Source organism: Pseudoliparis swirei, chromosome 8, assembly GCF_029220125.1.
Source record: "Pseudoliparis swirei isolate HS2019 ecotype Mariana Trench chromosome 8, NWPU_hadal_v1, whole genome shotgun sequence".
NCBI lineage: Eukaryota > Metazoa > Chordata > Actinopteri > Perciformes > Liparidae > Pseudoliparis > Pseudoliparis swirei.
In genome coordinates this window covers 12,095,278-12,113,578 of record NC_079395.1, presented here as the reverse complement: position 1 = coordinate 12,113,578, position 18,301 = coordinate 12,095,278, and the positions used below count along the sequence as shown (strand labels likewise).

General features: G+C 41.1%; 1 protein-coding gene across 5 annotated transcripts in view; it reads right to left on the bottom strand.

The window, feature by feature from the left end:
- Positions 1–93: 93 nt before the first annotated feature.
- Positions 94–18,301, bottom strand: part of pde4ca (phosphodiesterase 4C, cAMP-specific a) — a 50,139-nt gene continuing 31,931 nt past the window's right edge. For 4 of the 5 annotated variants that reach the window (XM_056420467.1, XM_056420466.1, XM_056420468.1 and 1 more), the window contains 14 exons: positions 12,486–12,653; positions 10,674–10,710; positions 9,645–9,718; positions 9,465–9,517; positions 8,613–8,725; positions 5,877–5,970; positions 5,555–5,727; positions 5,313–5,411; positions 5,028–5,192; positions 4,771–4,870; positions 4,431–4,585; positions 4,219–4,341; positions 3,686–3,868; positions 94–3,538 (listed from right to left, as the gene is read on the bottom strand). In XM_056420467.1, the coding sequence (XP_056276442.1) occupies positions 3,032–3,538; positions 3,686–3,868; positions 4,219–4,341; positions 4,431–4,585; positions 4,771–4,870; positions 5,028–5,192; positions 5,313–5,411; positions 5,555–5,727; positions 5,877–5,970; positions 8,613–8,725; positions 9,465–9,517; positions 9,645–9,718; positions 10,674–10,710; positions 12,486–12,653 (2,044 nt within the window). In that variant the 3' untranslated portion in view covers positions 94–3,031. Of the gene's footprint in view, positions 3,539–3,685; positions 3,869–4,218; positions 4,342–4,430; positions 4,586–4,770; positions 4,871–5,027; positions 5,193–5,312; positions 5,412–5,554; positions 5,728–5,876; positions 5,971–6,606; positions 7,738–8,612; positions 8,726–9,464; positions 9,518–9,644; positions 9,719–10,673; positions 10,711–12,485; positions 12,654–18,301 lie in introns of those variants that run through there. The other variant, XM_056420469.1, reaches the window with a different exon arrangement.

Sequence of the window (18,301 nt, the reverse complement as noted above, 5' to 3'; positions counted from 1 at the left end):
GTTAAGAGATTACCATTGTGTAATAATAAGAATATTCTGATTAACTTTGTTTTATTATTTAGTTTCCTCATAAACATAGAGAACAAGACAGAGTGAATATTTTTTTATTTATTGGCAAGGCTTACAGTTCTAGTTGGAGACAGGGCGAACAGTTTGGATTGTCAAAGCTGCAGTCCAAGTCCATGATCCTTATTCTATTATCTCTAAGAATGGTAATACTGATCTAGGATGACTTGACGCTGTGTTACTATATAATCTTCAGTATGAATCAAACACGTCTCAGATTAGTACACCGACTGTAAGATCACGTGATCTGGTCAGATCAGTGGAAACTGAGCCAGACAGAAAATGAGAAATGTTTCAGAAAACGCATACAGAAATCTGTCACTCAACTATTTATAACAAGAAAAACATGAACGTGAGTATTTTTGTTTATGTATCACATTATTTGCAGACAATGAAGTAATGAAACGAGAAGGGGAAAAGCCGAGTTATAGTCGAAATATGTCCTGTGTGACTTTCTAAACAAAAAGCTCTTCTAAACCTCTACTGCTCCATTGTTATTGACAGAACAGATAGAAATAATAAATAAACTGTACATGAAGAACTGTGAGGAAAATACACAAAAAGTGACACGCAAAGAGACCGACAGAATATCTGCATGTTGTGCTCGTAGAGCTGTTAAATAGACCTTAATGTTGAAGGCATCCTTGAGTGTTGGTCTGTTCGGTGCTGTTTATGGCTACAGAAAGGATTGCACATGTTTAATCCAACATGACAGTGAACACATCTATGACCCAAAAAATAATAATCCCAAATTTGAAAATAAGGCGTCAAAAAACTTCTCAGCTTGTTCACACATTAACCACGTGATGTACTCTGTTTCATTTCATGGCAATACAAACAAAAGTTTCTCCTCAGGCTAAGTTTAGTAAATTCTCCATATCCTCTTACATCTTGCAGCCAATGCATTTCAATGAAACACATTTCATGTGCAGTCAATTATAAAAAGAACTCACGTCTCTCCAACATCAGAGCTGTAGTGGCCCAGCCCGTACAATTCAACTCAACCACCAGGCCGTTTGCCAACAGAAAAAAACAAACAGTGAAACAGTCACTCTACATGTTCAACTGTAGTGGAAGTGCAGAACTGTAAAAGTACCATACAAAGTGCTTTGGTTTTTTCTTAGCAAATGCATCAAAATGGTCAACCCAGTCATTCACTCACACACACAAAAAACATCACTGTTTTAAGAAAATATCAGTTTCAGTTACTGTTTGAACAAGAGTTAGAAAAAAAGGAACAGACACGAGGGTCAGATTGGCAGACAGGCTGCTACAATCAACCAACTTTATCAGTCACTGATGGAAAGTAGCCAGTGGCAAAATGGAAATTACAGTACAGGTTGTGTCATGCTTGCTTGGCACTTGTTTTGTCATTGACCCTGTGAAGAGCAAAATATTAATCAATGAGTGAAAAAAGATGTGAGAAAAAATCTGGCATATAAAACTGTCTCCTCGGTTATTATTTTTTTGCAGTTTTAACCATGCTAACTTGTTTTTTTGCAACCCTTGTGCTTGTAACAAGTTGCCCTTATCAGTTTAGTAATGTATGCAAGTGAATGGTGCCAGAAACTGAATTTTAGGAGGTGGATGCTGTGTGTAACACAGCATGTAGTAACGGAAATGGATTTCAATGGATAGTTTAATGCATTCGTAGCTGTACTGCAGTGTTTAGTTTATCTGTGCTGGTTTAGTTTGTCTGTGCTGGTTGCTTGACAGCCATGGACAAGTTGTTTTTTATCAATAGTCTACAATGTGTTATTTTTTGGCTCGAGCCCTTAAAAACCACAATGAGCGAGTTATGAACAAAACTGTAAAGTGCTAAACTTGAAGGCAAACTGATAAAAATGGGTGCCAAATACTAAGAATACCAAAATGAGTGACTTGAAATTAAACAACACAAATATAAGAGAAATAAAACTGAAACATAACTGATATTTTGGGTAGTCCTACAGTTAAATACGTTAAAATTGCTAAACCCTTGCTAATTATTTACCTCCAATGCCAGAACTTCAGTTCCATGAGTCAACACTGGGAGGCACCATGTGCACAGCCCACATTGCTTTGGATGTAATTCCTTGACAGTATAACTCTTCACTGAGTCTGGCTTAGTTTTGTAGCTGACAATCTCATAGTTTAGGATTAGAAAATCGGAAATAGTAAGCCTAAAACAACCGAAAATCTCCAAATAAAATGTTCTGCCAGCCACATAATTATAGTCATATTTTTGTGAAACTACTGCTTGCTGACCACAATTAAATGGGCTGTGCAACAGCAGCTGAAAGTAGTGCTACTTACACAATAATAATGAAAAACGTCTGCTACATTTAAAGTTTCCTGCATAAAATCATGCATAGCTCCTTTCTGCCATTACTTTGTTTACGCTGCTTTTCCTATTTTACTGTCTCTTCCTTGACCGTATTTCACTGCATGTAGACCAAAACAAAAGATAACAGAATAACAAACAATAAAAACAATAAAAAGGCAGGCAAAACCACATCGACCCTGTAAATTGTAAGTTTGGCAATATGTCTTACACTCATTCATCACTTCCTCACTTTCTTTACAAAAGAGAAAGACAGTTCCGTCATTTGTTATAATCGAGCTTGAGTTGGCTGGTAAAAGATTTGTTGGAAATGTCTCATTGTCTCTGTCGGACTTTATCCACAGTATGTGTGACAGAGACACAGAACACAAAGGACTGGTCAGAAACTCGGTTTCCTGTCCTCTATTAGAACAGTGACTCAGTCAATCTGTCTCTTTCCAGTGGAAATGACTGCTGTGTAAAACTGCAGACTTTCTAAAAAAAAAACACACCCACTTGCAGTCCCCACCCCGAGGCTCGCTGTCCACCCTGTCTGCAGAAACCAGAGTCGGTGGTGCTTGGTCGGAGTGTGAGAAGAGGAGTGACACACAAAACCGAGAAAAATAAACAAAAGGCCAAAAGAAACACAACTTTTGACTGGTGCTATGTGCCAAGTCTGAAGCGTGGCACCCCAGAGACGCCTTCCTGGTCTGTTTCTCTGTCTTCTGCCATATCTTTATCAGAGTCTAAAGAAAACGTCCTGACTGAATCAGCAGTGAGCTTTATAGTGAGCAGGCGAGTCGCAGTAGATACTGCACCAAACCCCCTGGCAGAATCAGTTCTGGAGAGTTCAGGCCCCGTACTGCCGCTAGAGCCCTCCTCTTCCTCAGGTGGACTCTCTGTATCAGACTCTCCCTCTTCTTCCAATGTCAGCTGAAACTGGAACTTGTCGGCCGTCACAGAGCCACTGCCCCCGCTGAGTGCTGAGGATTCCCCAGCATGGGCTCCTTCCTGCTGGTCCTCTGGGTGGGGCGAGGGGCTGTGGGCGATCATGCTCTGGTACCACTCTCTGTTATCCTCCAGTGTGTCCAGGATCTCCTGAGCATCTGGGTGAACGAGGTCAGCCCACGTCTCCCACAGAGGATGAACAATGTAGTCGATGAAACCCACCTGAAAGAGAGAGGCAAGAAGTGGTTTATATCTATCTTGGCATTTCTCTTCATCTTCAAGTCCCTTTTTTGTTAAATTGGCCTCATTCATTTTGAGACGTTATCATAATGCATAGTAGATTTCCTGAATGAAGCTTCAATAATGTACCTGGTTCTTCTCTATTGAGGCGTTTTGTTTGTCACACATGGGGCTGATCTCCATGCCCTTGTCTCTCTCCCTGTCGCCCTGGGTGAAAAACTCCACCATGATGCGGTCCGTCCACTGGCGGTACAACTCCAGAGGCTTGGTGGGGTTGCTCAGGTCTGCACAGTGCACCATGTTCTGAAGGACCTGTGGTGAGAAAAAACATACTCCTTTTCAGCTTTTGTAGTTTCTTTCCCACCATAAACCGAAATGTAAGCAATCTCAATACTATGAGGTCCTCAACGTAAAGCTGTTTGAATAGCTGAAGCTTTGACTGACATTTGGGGCTGAGTAGGTGGTATACACTGTGTTTTTAGAGCTTTTATGTTGAAAACACCTGCCTGCTAGAAGCAGGGAAACTGAAACAAAACTATAAAGTTGGGAAAAAAACAACAAAAAAACCCTCCTGAGCAGAAGGATGCTAAAAAGCTCTGCAGTGAAGAGATGCAACATGTGTCAGATGTCACATGACACTGATTTTATGAAATGGTTCTAACCTGTATGCGGTCTGAGTAGTTGTCCAGCAGTAGGACTCCTAGACTGGTTACCTTCTTTGTCTCCACCATGGTTTTGAGGTCTGCCAGTAGATTCATGTGTTTAGACATATCTGTGGCCAGCACCTGGAGGTGATTTGAAGACGATAGAGTTACATTTCAGACAGAAAGAGTACCAAGTCTGCAATCTCAAGGGTTTCTCCGAGGTGTCCCACCATGTCAATGACAATTTTGCGCAGCGACTGTCTTTGCTTTTTGTTGAGGTTCTGAAAGATGTCACAGTTATCTTCCTGCAGAAGCTTAAAGCCAACAGCCAGATGGTGATTCTCCAGTACCGAAGAGTCATTGTACATCAGGGCCAGCTCTGAGTCTAAAAGCAAAAATAAATAAATAAATGAAGTGCTTCTACAGACAACACTCTAAACCACATGGATGGGAAACAAATGTATGCAGAAACACAATTCAACACAGCGTTGTGTATACGGGCACCTCCTCAGCATAGTTAAATACACTCATGCACGTTCATATAATCCCTGTGGAGTTATGCAAACTCACTGGTGTTGATGAGAAACTGATTGGAAACTCCAGGGTGATCCACATCATGGATGGCGCTTGAAAACAGAGCGGCAAGGATCTCGAGATCAGTAAACACAGCCTTGGACAACACAAGAAGGCAGGGACGGTCAATATGTGTGTGCATGTGTCAGTGTGTGTGCTAAACATGACAGGACATAGACAGATGCTCGTGTTTTTCTATTTATAATGATACATTTCGTATCTGCTCTTAGTCATGGGTGAGTTAGTGTGTCTACCTCCAGAGCAGGTGTGGACAGTAAGATATGCGTGGACTGGACCACGTCTGCAGCATGGATGTTGTTGTGGTAGGCCTGGTCGGCATGGTAATGATCCTCCAAAGTCATCATAAAGGTAATGAAAGTGTCCGCAGGAATCTGAAAGGACTTCAGCAGATCACGTTCCTAAAGCAGCAGGGGAGAAAGATCACATCAGACACAGGGTGAGTGAGGGTGAAGCTCAATAATTCATTGAAAAGTCTTTGTTACGCCATTGCTTCTTTCATTTACTGTACTAAATGGTACCTGAAAGATGGTGTACATGGTGACCGTCAGTGGGCGATTCCCAGAATACTCAGAGACCTTGAAGATGTCAATACCCCATCTGTTAACATCCTCCAACTCCTGGCAGTGGACAATAATCACACATATATATATATATATATATATATATTATTACAACATACTATACAAGTGAGAACATCTTTTTTTTTAAAAAGCCACATTATTTGAATAGAGATAAACAATAGTTGCACTTGTCCTTATACCTTGGCTAGGAGTCCTTCCTGGCTGGCATTGACCCCAAAGCGAGGGATGGTGGAGGGGGCGAGGCTGGGGTCGTGTGTGGCCTTCTTCACTCCACTGATCTGGGACATGGGCCGCTTCGTCTTGTCCTTCTCTTTGGTGGGGGGAGACATGATGTCCATGTCATGTTGCTTCTCTGTCAGATGAAGAAAGACACAATATTAACACTGCAGTCTCATAGCGTTCACATTACAACAACCCTTTTCTTTCACACAAAACATGTCATTTAAGTGATACATATATTTAAGTAGAGTTTGTAGAATATACAAAATGAAAGTATTTTACCTAAGAAGGTACTGGAGATGAACTCAGAGACCTGGTTCCCTGAACGACTGGTTTCTGACAGCTGGGTGAGCTCTCGGTTCAGCATCCTCTTGAACTGAAGGACAACACAAACACACACACACACACACACACACACACAGGTGAGTTTTCTCAAACTCACTTGTTGCTAAAATGTGGACAGACTAGTAAAGACCAAATAGGCATTATTAGGCAAAAAAAAAAATTCCAATTCAGAAAATCCCTCTCTTTGAAGAAATGTAAACTTGTTGAATGCAGTTAGGTTTTCATTGGGTTTTTAAGTTTCTAGGTCCCTGTTTCTGTCATTTTACCTTTGGGTTTGGTGTGGTGATATGAGTCTAGACAGACTAAATGTAATGTGCGTACACAACAACGCTTGACTTACAAGAACTCTGAGAAACTAAAACCCAGACAACCTTTAACCATCTATTAATATAGCACCTTGATTCTTTCTTTGAATCATTTGCACGTGTCCCACGTCAGACGGTGCAAATGGGAATGATTGAAGACCCAAAAAAGCATGACAAGTTGTACCCGTAGTATTGTGCACCCACACACATGCATGCATGCGGATCAAGTTGATGAAATCAAAAATCTACAAATCGAATTGAAGGTGTCTAGAGTCTCAGAGAAAATCCACTGTCACATCTCAACTTCCAGTTGTTCACTGTCGCATCCCCTCCCACACACTTCGTACCTCGCCTTTCCTTACCTGAATGAACATCCACGACACGGTGATGAAATAATTCTCCTCTGGCATTTCAGCGCAAAGTCAAGCATGGGAGCAAAAATAAAACTGAGTGAGAGAGCTGAGCTTTCTGGTCGTCATCCGGCACTGCCTGTTAGGCAGCAGAGACACTCAGGGCTCCTGGACTGCTTGCAAAATCCAAACCCATCCGACAGTCCACGAGTGAGTGCTGTGGAAGCTTTGATCAGTACGAGCTGAACGCATGCAAATAAAAAACGGTTTCGAGGTCCATGGAAGAACAAAAGTGTGAACGCGTGGCTGTGGGAAGACTGTGGGATGCGAGGATGCAAGGCAGAGAAGCCACACTCCCTGGTTCCCCCTGACTCCATTCACTCAGTTACTGCCTGCTCCTCTATGTGTGTAAACAGAGGGAGAACGAGGTACTCTAATCTCCGCCTCCTTCCAAAAGGACCTAAGAATAGCAGCCAATCAGGTGACCTCTGCAGGAGCTCTTGGGAGACACCGAAGGCCCTCATTGGTGGAGGGGATATACAAAGTAGGCAGGGCTGAGTATGTCAGAGGCGGAGGTTGTGAGACACCATGTGCACCAAGTTTGAAGAAAATATGAAGGAAAAGCTTTGAATTGAGGGGGCGGGGGGGATTTCATTCATGTTGCAAACAATAAAAACTGTACAACATGTACTACCCATATGTGGGTATGTACACACATTGTCATGAATATGATTGGCAACATAAGATAACATATTTTATCACGGCCATAGGATAATGGTATTGATATGTTGTAGTGTGAAGATAATCCCAAACTGAATAAAGGAATCTTTCAAATCAAATCAGCAGTGATGACTATTAACAGCTATGTCAATATGAGCATGGGTCTTACCCTTCCTCAATGACCCTCTCAGGAATCATGATTTTAAACAAAATTGTGTCAATGAGTTTGTCAGAGATGCAGAGTCAATGTTCCCTCCGGTCTCCCATGCACACTTAAGTGCCAGCATGGACTGAAGCTTCTCATTGACCGATCGGCCTCCACCAGGTGAACGTTTGGTGTAATGGTATACGTATCCAGACAGGAAGTGTATGTGTATGTGCATGTGTGTGTTAGCAGGTAGAGCATGTGCTTGTTGTGTGGCCGGTCTCCCGTGGACAACACACCGGCTCCAGCACCACAGGTAGGGGACGAATGAAGGGGGGGGATGGAGCTTCATTTCCAGCTCTGCTATTGAGAATTTTTTTTTGCACATGAGTGGGGGGAAGGGTGCGTCTGGTCTCTATTAGCATGCGCGGAGCCATCCTGCTCATTCATGGAGCAAGCCCGTCTTCCATCTGCTGACGGGCGGGATATTCTGTTCATATTTTCTTGATCGATTCTCTGTATTAGTGAGCTTTCAGATTTGTTTAGGGATCAGTGAAGGATATCCACAGGCTTGTACTAGGAGCCCATTCACTTAGGCTGCAGAAGATTGTCATCCATGAATGAAAAACTGATGAAAATGATCAACATGTCCAATGCATTAACTGTATTATGCGTTCCAATAAAAAAAAGATTATGGCGTGTTAAATCTGAAAGGAGAAACTTTATAAAAACGTTATTTTATATGATTGCTGAAGCTTATTACACCACAAGCTAACATTTTACTTTGGTTAAATGCTGCATTGACTGTAATATGTTTGACTATTTCAATTTGATGAACATTAAAATATTGTATTTGTATTGTTATAAAATTTACCAGGTTCGACCTCGATGAGTTCAAGGTCCTCTACTGAAACATGTTCTTAAAATTGCAGTCGGAATACCTAAAAATATGGCAACAAGATGGACATAACTGATTAAATCTTCAGGGGGTGAATCATAGTCCAGATTAGAGCGAGTACACTGCACTGCAACCTTGAACTATTAATGCTACCCTGAACAGAGTGTCTCTACCTTTTATCCTGTGACAGGTGTGTATGCTCAGTATATCACGTTGGGGCTGTTGGTAATGTGTTAACGTATTATGTTGAAGTACCTTGTTGGAGGCCATCTCGCTGACAGAGTGTCGAGTTTTCAGTGTCTCTAGTTGTTCCAGACACCAGTCCAGCTCATCTAGCGACTCTACGGCCAGCTGCTGGTGAGGCTCCTCTGTACCAGACAAACACAGCAAAGCATTATGGGAAGGATACAACTCTCACAGAGCATTAACATACTGTTCAGATTTACAAAAGATAAACTGGAACATGAATCTTCTGTTCTTGTTGTTTTATAGAACACAGAACATTAGTTTTTATTATCATGGTTTTATACTTCAATTCTTCTACATCTTTCATCACTCCTTCTTGACATATCAAGATTTATGATTGAAGACACATGTTGAGATTATACAATATGACGGCAGAATTATGTATTAATCTGCACCGCATAATATACAGTATATTAGCTAACTCCACCTCAACAGTAACATTTAAAAAGCTGCCTATATATTAATGGATCGGGAATTATAATATAATAAATAATTGTAAACACCATCAGGGGCCATTGTTGGTACTGAGTACTTTCACTTTTGATACTTTAAGTATGTTTATTGCTGATCATACTTACATCTCTGTCATTAAGGGATATAAAAAAAAAAAATTTAAAGCAATATTCTTATATTGTGATATTGATACTTTTACTTATGCAAATAATCTGAATACTTCCCCTCCCACCACTGAACTTCATGTATTTGTGAATGACATTCATTAACTAATTCATTCCTTTGACATGTTACCAGTAACCTATTTCACAATTCACAAATTGAAGCAAGACAATGTCCTTGTCTTTCTGACCAGGGTCAGTGTTGGTATCAGATTAGTAGGTAGCCCACTGTAACACCTGTACGGACCTGCGAGGCTGGTCTTGCACATGGATGGTGGGTTGCTGCCTGAGCATCGCGTCCTGTAGACAGAGATCATCCACAGTCAGCAAGCAAAAGTCCCACTGTACACACTGCATGATTATATTTGTCATATGTGACGGTGAAATTGTTAGAATATTCATTTTCATAAATTTTCCAAAAACCTACTTGCTGACTGTGCGATCTTGCTGGTCGGTTATGACAGCAAAGTTACCTCGGACTGTCCTCAGGCTGGCGAGAACCTACGAGGAACAGAAGACTGAATGTTAAAGATCATCATATATGTATTTATATACAGCGGTTACGGAAAGTATGGTCAAAGTAAATACTTATGACCATGTGATATTTCAGTTTTTATTTTTTCAGAAATTTGCTAAAATTTCTACATTTCAGTCTTTTTCTGTCAAAATGGGGTGCTGAGTGTACATTAATGAGAAATAAAATGAACTTTTTAGATTTTAGCAAATGGCTGCAATGAAACAAAGCGTGAACAATTTAAAGGGGTCTGAATACTTTCCGTACCCACTGTATATATATATATATAAATATATATATATAGTGAAACCACAGATATAATTTATTTCACAGACTTAATTGCATATGCCTTAATAATCTTGAATCTAGATTAATGTGAGTCTCTGACAAGCCTTTGAAACCAGATACTGGGGCTTTCGTCCTTCCAGTTAAAGTGCTATGCAGAGGCATTCCCCTTTCTGATGTTTTGATGGCATCACTGACTCCCCTCTATGTAATGTCTGTCACTCCATCTGGAGCCAAACACTGACTCAGCACACAGAGGAAGCCCACAGCGTATCCGGTGTCCAGGCCTGACCCATGTGGCAGCCCTTATCAGCCTGCATGAAAATTTAAACAGCATGATCCAGCAGTATTGGATTCACCGCTTCTTTCATGGTGAGCACAAGTGTGACGCACATCCCACGCAAGAGCCGTGAACGCCAGCGGGTTGCCTGATCCCGTTGCAAGGCCAACATAATGCTGAGGGGCTGTTCCGACTGGGCAGTAAGCCCAGTCTCGTACCATCTGGAGTTCTATTAGAGTTTCCTTTAAAGACCTACTGTCTTTAGCTGACACATTAACATGATTTTATTTGAATTTGACCATCTGGCACATTTTCAAATAGCAAAAAAAGGAGAATTGCTTCAAAAAGGTTGGATGGGAAAGTTTCAACAGACTTACCTGTGCAAATGGTGTGACAATAATGTCTTCTGTGTGTCTGCAACACAGAACAGAATACATGAGGGAAAAGCATGAAACCCTGACTTCAAGTCAAATCTATAATTGTCTAAATGTAATAATGTTAAATAATATTAATTCAGCAGTTTTAATTATGAAGGCTGAACGAGTTTGTTAAGATTAAATAAATAGAAACAAAACTGCACCTGGTATCACGTCTATAAAAAAAAGAGGTTGTCTCAATAACTGGGCATAATTAGTTATCTTATTTACTTTCTCAGATTTCCTCATTCCCTTTGTCATCATTGTATTAAAATGTAGCTTTGTCAAAAAACAAATATGTCATGCACTGAGGAAACAGATTGGGGGAGGTGGAAGGGTGATATAAGTATGAACTGGTAATTACACACAAGTAAATCAAAACAGACTTGGATGTCTCTGATGAAGCGTCACATGCAAAAACAAACCAAAGAGAACTGGGTGCCTCGTTTGATGAAGTGTTTAATATTTAGTCATGTTTGTCAGGAGGGAGGTGGAAAAAGGCTGTGAAGCCATCTAGAGGGAATGCAGGAGAGGGCTTCAAGGGGACAGAGTCAGTGTTTTTATCTTAATTTTGTTTTATCATGTCTCACCGAGATGACAACCAGTTGACTTCCCAGTGCTTCAAGCTTTCTTCCCTTCGAAAACAGATCGGCGAGAGTCGATAAGGAGACCTCTTACTTTCAGACTTAAAGGTGTTTCGACATTATCAACTGTGTAGGGGACGACTTTTGGAACATATCGTAAACACAAACAGCAAAAAAATAAATGACAGACAAGAAGTTTACTCCTTTCTTCCAATATCTAGCAATCCAATTGAAGCAGATTTAATATACACGCGTTTGAGGTGGAACAACAGCTGGTTGTACTAATGTTGGGCTGTAGATCTGTGGATGGTTTTGACACACAATCCACAGCATGTTTTAAACGTGTCCATATAAAAAGTAAAAGACTGGGACGAGCAATCGAAACTCACTTAAAGGTAGACCACTCTTAAGTTATCAGTCTGTGGAGGAGTTTGATCAAATACAGGAACGCATGTGCAGAATATACACCTAAACAGGATGGCCTTTTGGTTTTAGAGCACTCTAGGAATCCAAAGAAAATGTCAAAAGATTAAAATGTGCAAAAGTAATTGAGACCGCAGCTGTTTGCTGCAGCTTGTAAGGGAGCCAACCCTTAAACCAATGCACCACCATCTGAATCTTCCAATGTGGAAACCTCTCCACACAAGGACGAGATACATGGAGATCTTGTTTTGGACAGACAATATCTTCTTTTTGTTTCAGGGCATTTACCAGTAACCTTACATCGGTATCTCAGCATTAGGGCCAATGTCTTTTGCTACACTGAGGACTGAATATCTACAGTATACTCATTCATAATGTATGTGGCCTAAAGCACATCAGGCAGAACACTGTTGGTCTTGAGATTGAAAGACTTTTTACACAGGGAGATATCAATTTTATATTTCATTAGAACATCAGGTTGATGTAGCATGCTATTAGTGGACATTTAAGTTGTGCAAAGCAGGCCCATCATTGTGTGTATTTAAATATACACATACCACACAACATAGAAGCAGGAGGAACTATTTAGAGACCATTTACTTTTCTAAAGGGTCGACCTGAAGGTTGACATAATCTTGAATAAATAAATAAAACTGCTATAGGCTACAAATTACCAAGTACAAACTAGTTGCATATTGTGTCTCCTGTTCACAAAGAGTTGCCATATCAACAATATTGAATTGAGGAACATCTGAAATGAACTTACAGGTCACTGCCAGTGGAGGAGTTTCTGGAAGGACCTTTGGGCGAAAGGTCAAAGTCAGAGTCGGAGCGGTAGAGGAAGGATTCCCGCCGCTGGCTGTGAGGAAAGTTGGCCTGTAAGACCAGACCGCCAGGGCTGCGCCCCACTGCCAAGCCATTCTCCACATCAAAACTACAACAACAAGAGAGAGAGAGGGGGGGGAAGGTGTGTATTCAGGTTAGATGACTCAAAACACATTTTATGGATAAACATACAAACACACCGATTTATTCCACAGAATGGAAAAGAAATGGAAGAAGAAGCCATGAATCCTTCCTGGAAACCGAGTTCTTAGTTGAGATATTGTCATTGTAAAAACATTCACAAGTGCGCTATAGGTATACAAGTTAAACCATTAACAAGTTTCTATATGTATTTGTAACTTATGCAGTTCGTCAACTTGTGATTATTTGAAGCATCAGATACTGAAATATAGAGCACTACATAAATATACTGTTACAATTGCAGGTGCCATTGAATACATGTGTTTTTGATCAATGAAGACTGATCCATAGATTTCTGATTTATTTGGGGATGAAAATGTTAAGCTTGTTTCAAGAGACTGGTGCTGCTCCAGGAACAATGAAAGGGAGAAATACAATATACAATACTTAAAACTAAAAATATCACACGCTTTCATGACTGGGTAACAGCATGCAGACGTTTTTATCTCTTAAACAGGAAATAGAGTAATTTAGAAGGAAGTGTGACCATTATGAACCAGAAAAGAATTAAATAAGAGCTAAAAATGACACATTTAGGAGGGTGCCACAAAGGATATGACAGTATGAATATGTGGGAGTGCAGATATAACACTGATATGACTATAACCAGCACTGCATTTATTGTCTGTGATAAGTAAAACTAAATTAGAAAATAAGCACAATGAGGTGTGTTGAGAGCCACAGACAGAATGGTTTCTAATTCTGACGGCTGATCGGTTGTCCTCCGGCCGTAGCTGGCTTCTTCTGGAAGTTTTAAGAAAATCTGGAAAAACACAGACCCCTACAAATCCCATCACTTCCATCCTGCCTGTATGTATGTACTGAAATGAGCCTGAAAAGAAAACACAACAGCATGAACACGTTATAAAAAGATGTAAAGCCTGCGTGGCTGATGTCATGCAAATAAGGTACAAGAGTAAGAACAACCAGAGGAGGTCCATGTGTGTGTGTGTGTGTGAGAACAGCTGATAATATTAGCATCAGAGTATTGACGTAGGCGGGTCATGTGAGTGTGAGTCTAAAAATAGCCCAGCGCTCATGTGAGGAGGAGTTCCTCCTGATCAAACATGATCCGACTCCAGGCAAACCAAATAAAGGAATGGCGGAGTCTCTCTTCACAGTCTGGGCACACGTTGTGTTTGATCGACATCTCTATTCCTCCCACAGTCCCTCTGCTGACGTGAAGCCAGAGAGACTCCGTTGACCTGCAGCTCCGTTTGGCAACACGTATCCTTTTCTAAACAGTCTGAGGAAGTCCAGAGCAGAAATCCATGCTTTGGCAAAACAACCATGTGCAGACTGTGGAAGATTTTGAACGGGCAAGTAGCTAACGCACACATTCAATATTGTTCAAATAAATACTGCAGTGGAAATGAAAAAAACCCTGATTTATAGGTGCTTAAAATGTCTGTTGATGATAAGTATGGGAAATAATAAAGCCCACACCAAAACACCATCAGAGTCCCGACAGTACAAACGATGGAAATGTCATACGTTGTATTTGTTCATAAATAAATATTGGAAAAATTAACATTACCATCGAATTATGAGCGTGACATATAACAAGGTAAAAGGAAATAGATAGAACAATACAGGTGTATTTTTTCTACAGCTTCATAACTTCTAATGTGCACTAACATAAAGCATGCCAACATCCCATTCATTCCTCTCTCCACTCCTTTCTCCAGTGCCCCTCCCCCTCCTGCTAACCTCTGAGGATGCTGCATGAGGACAAGACGCTGGTGTGTTACTGGCTATGACGTAACACTGAACAGAAGCCCCCATCCCTCCATTCATGTGACAGATCCAGACTCACTGACTGCACCATACATAACCAGGGAGAGGAGTTAGAAGGGGGGGATAGAGGACAGACTGGTGAGGGGTAAACGAGCAAAGAGAGACAGAATAAATACAGTTTCAAAGAGCAAGAGAGTACAGCCTGTTCTCAGACACGCACATGAGGGCTTTTGTGTCTTAACGGTGCACCGTGTGACTGTGCCAGAGTGGGCATGCTGGTGGGGTGCATGCCTGCGAATGTACAAATGTGTATTTGACTGTGTGTGTCACAAATGGGAGGATTACGCCTCCATCACCTGTACAGAACAAATAGGTATTAAGCCTGGTTTAGATGTGTAAATGATGCCTTCAATGTGCTACAGCAGTGAAACGTGCCACCGTCTACCCCGATAGTGTGTATAGTTTTGATCGATAAGCACATCGTCCATGCCCAGGTACAAGTACACATGCAGCTTGGAGCTACATCCACTCCTCACTTCATCCTGTTCTCTCCATCTATCTCGTTCTGACCTCTCTGTTGATGCTGCACCCCTGAGTGCTCCTGCGTGCTCTGACCGTAAAGGTGTTTCTATTTTGTTTCTGCACGACACTGCTGCCTCTCTGAAGCTAAATTTAGCCTCCCCGTGCACGGGGACTCGACTGAGTGAAGCAGCAACGCAGCTAAAAATAGAGTTTTAGGTAAAATATGGAGCCATCCCCGGCTCTCTCTTTTCCCTCTGCATCACTGAGCTGCAGACTTTCCCCCTCCATTCATGAATATTTATGTAGAAGGTTCTATTTGAAGCCGATGCCGAGCTAAAATTAGATCACAGATCCAAATATCGCCCACGTCTCGCCCTGGCTGTTATTTCACTTTCAGTTTTCTCGTCATTCTCAGTGGAGTGAATATAGTCGTGACTTACTCATGACACTAAACTATTTACCTTTCACTCACACATGCACTCACTCACTCACATACGCACACACACACACACACACACACACAATTACCAATAGTACTATTGCAATGATAGGTTTATATGAATGAAGGGAAATATAAACATCAGCATGAACACCCGGAGCTGTTGCCTAGGTAACAACGAATGTAGATGCAAACTGAAACAATGGTTTGTATAAAACTCTCTACAGTATGTGAAGATCATTTGTCAGTTTTTGTAGGACCGTGTCAGAGAAGTGTTGATTTCATGTTTGTGATATTGTTCTACATACATTATATTTCCTGCTATTTCCTTTGTTGTATAAACCTACTGCAACTAATCACTTGATGACATTATGTTCATATACATTTATTTCTGAAGATTAAATGTATATTCAGCCATTGTATTCTATATATTACATTCAGACTGGAAAAAACTATTGTGGTTGTTTATATTATATAATAAGTGTTGAAGGGGAAATGTGCCCTGAATGTGATCCACAAAACTGCCATTGTGCATTATGTTAAAGCATACACTTAACAATATGTACGCTAATAATGTCAATTGAGGCATTTTGTGTATTCAAGGGGTCAAAGGTCAGCGTCCAGGCTAAGTGTACTTGTTGTCCGGACAGGAAGCACACCGAGAGGTATGGTGACTGTTTGGACGGCTGGTCTTCATATACGACTCCATTGTCTTTGTGTCTTTCACATGCCAGCCAGTCGCACTCGCCACCATTCATGCCCCTCCCTCTCTCCCTCTCTCTCAAGTGATAAAAATAAAACCAAAAGAAAGGGATTTTGTTTTAAATAATCATGTGTGAGAATATATCAGATGCAGTGTATGCAGAGTGATGGCTGATGTGTGTAGTAGTCTGGAAAATTCCTCAGAGGACAGGGTCCCTCTACTGGGATTTAGTGAGATTGCATGAGCTGGCCAATATGGATATTTCACTTTAGTTGGTGGAAATACTGAACCCTGTAGAGTTGAAATAGTCACTTCACCGTTTCGTCAGTTAACAAAGAATCCATGAGCAAAAGTTTTGATTGCTGAATATCATTTTGAGTAATCCAAAGACAAAGAAATGCCAAAAGATTTGCTTCAGACTCTCAAATATGAAAATGTATTTCTCTCATATTCAAAAATGTTTCCGGTCAAAACAAAACATTTCAAATGATTTGTGCATTCGGGTAAACATACATGCACCTGTGCAGAAGAGAAACTAATTTTGTGAGTTTTTAGAGTTTATAAAACAATATCAAAATATGATGTTTTCAATAAAAGAGTTACACTCAACATCAGTAAAGGATAATATTTAATTATCTATCTATCTCTACTGTAAATGAGACAAAGATGTTCATATGCAGAAAAGGTGCAGAAAATAGCTATTAAAGAACATAACAGGCTGAAACATGTGCTACTTGAACTGTATGTTGTTCCTGATCTGGCATCTGCATTCACGGCTCACATCTGCCTCAAAGGCGTGCACACACACACACACACACACACACACACACACACACACACACACACACACACACACACACACACACACACACACACACACACACACACACACACACACACACACACACACACACACACACACACACACACACACACACACACACACACAGAGCCAACATTCTTGGGCATTATAAAGCCCTTAAAAAAGGTGTAAAGAGAGAGGGGTGCTACAGCATTTGTTATTTAAGTGGCTGGCTGGTACGAAGTGTGATTGATGGTTAACTGTCAGTTGCCCTGATACCCGACACCCCGCCTGCGTCACTGCCTGTCCCAGCAACCTCAATCCCATCTGGGGAGCATTAAAAAACAGGAGCTACGGGGCAGAGTGAGAGAGAAGAGATAGGCCTGTAAACCAGGGCAAGCTGTCATCTGACCCTTCATTCATCATTCCCAGGACTTTTCTGTGTCATTACACCAGAGCCAACTTGTGGGACCGGTTCAGCCATCTATTCACAAGACATTTAGAAGAAGGAATGTATTATATGTCTCACAGATTATAACAGAGTATTGTATTTTCTTACGTGACAACATTTTTTTTCTTCCTGCCGTGGTGTTTACAGTGAGCATTATAGTCCGGGCTGTATGTATCTACAAAAGACATAAAAGATGTTCTGGAGCGCACAAGGATTAGCATTGGCTTAACGAGACCACAAAGTTCACACCAGCAGCTGCGAGTCCAAACCCTGACGCACGACACACAGAAAAAAAGTGAACCACGGAGGTGGTGAGTCTGGCCACATCAGAAAGACAGGCCTTAAAAAGTAAACTTGGTGCAATGTAAGATTCACTGTGACATGTCTATGTCTAACACGAGAGTCATCAGTGTGTGTTCGGGGATAAAAGCTGTCTGGTTGTTTTCACAGAGGCCCCTCGCACAGAGGGAGAACCACCCTGTTTGTTTGCATTGCCCTTCCTCTTCTTTCCTGTGACATCATATTATTTGGCCAATGCAGCAACCTGGTGGAGGTTGTGTGCCTTCATACGTTTACCTCCATCAAGTCACTCAGCCTTATGCAAACTCTGTGCCTGTTACTATATATATGTCAACCTCTTGAGAGTAGAGACATGATGAAACTGTGATAACTATGTACTGTATGTGCATTGTTCAGAATCTGAAAAATGTTTTTTAAAGAATGTGAGCCAGCTCCCACAACAGAAAGGCAGGAACACAGTCACTCCACTGACCTTTTCATAAAACAAGTCAGAGTTCAGAGACACACTGTATAACGGGACAAGTTTGTATGGAGTCAATGATGTGAAAACGACTGCACTGTTGACTGATTGATTAATGAACACAAAGAATCAGTACAAATGT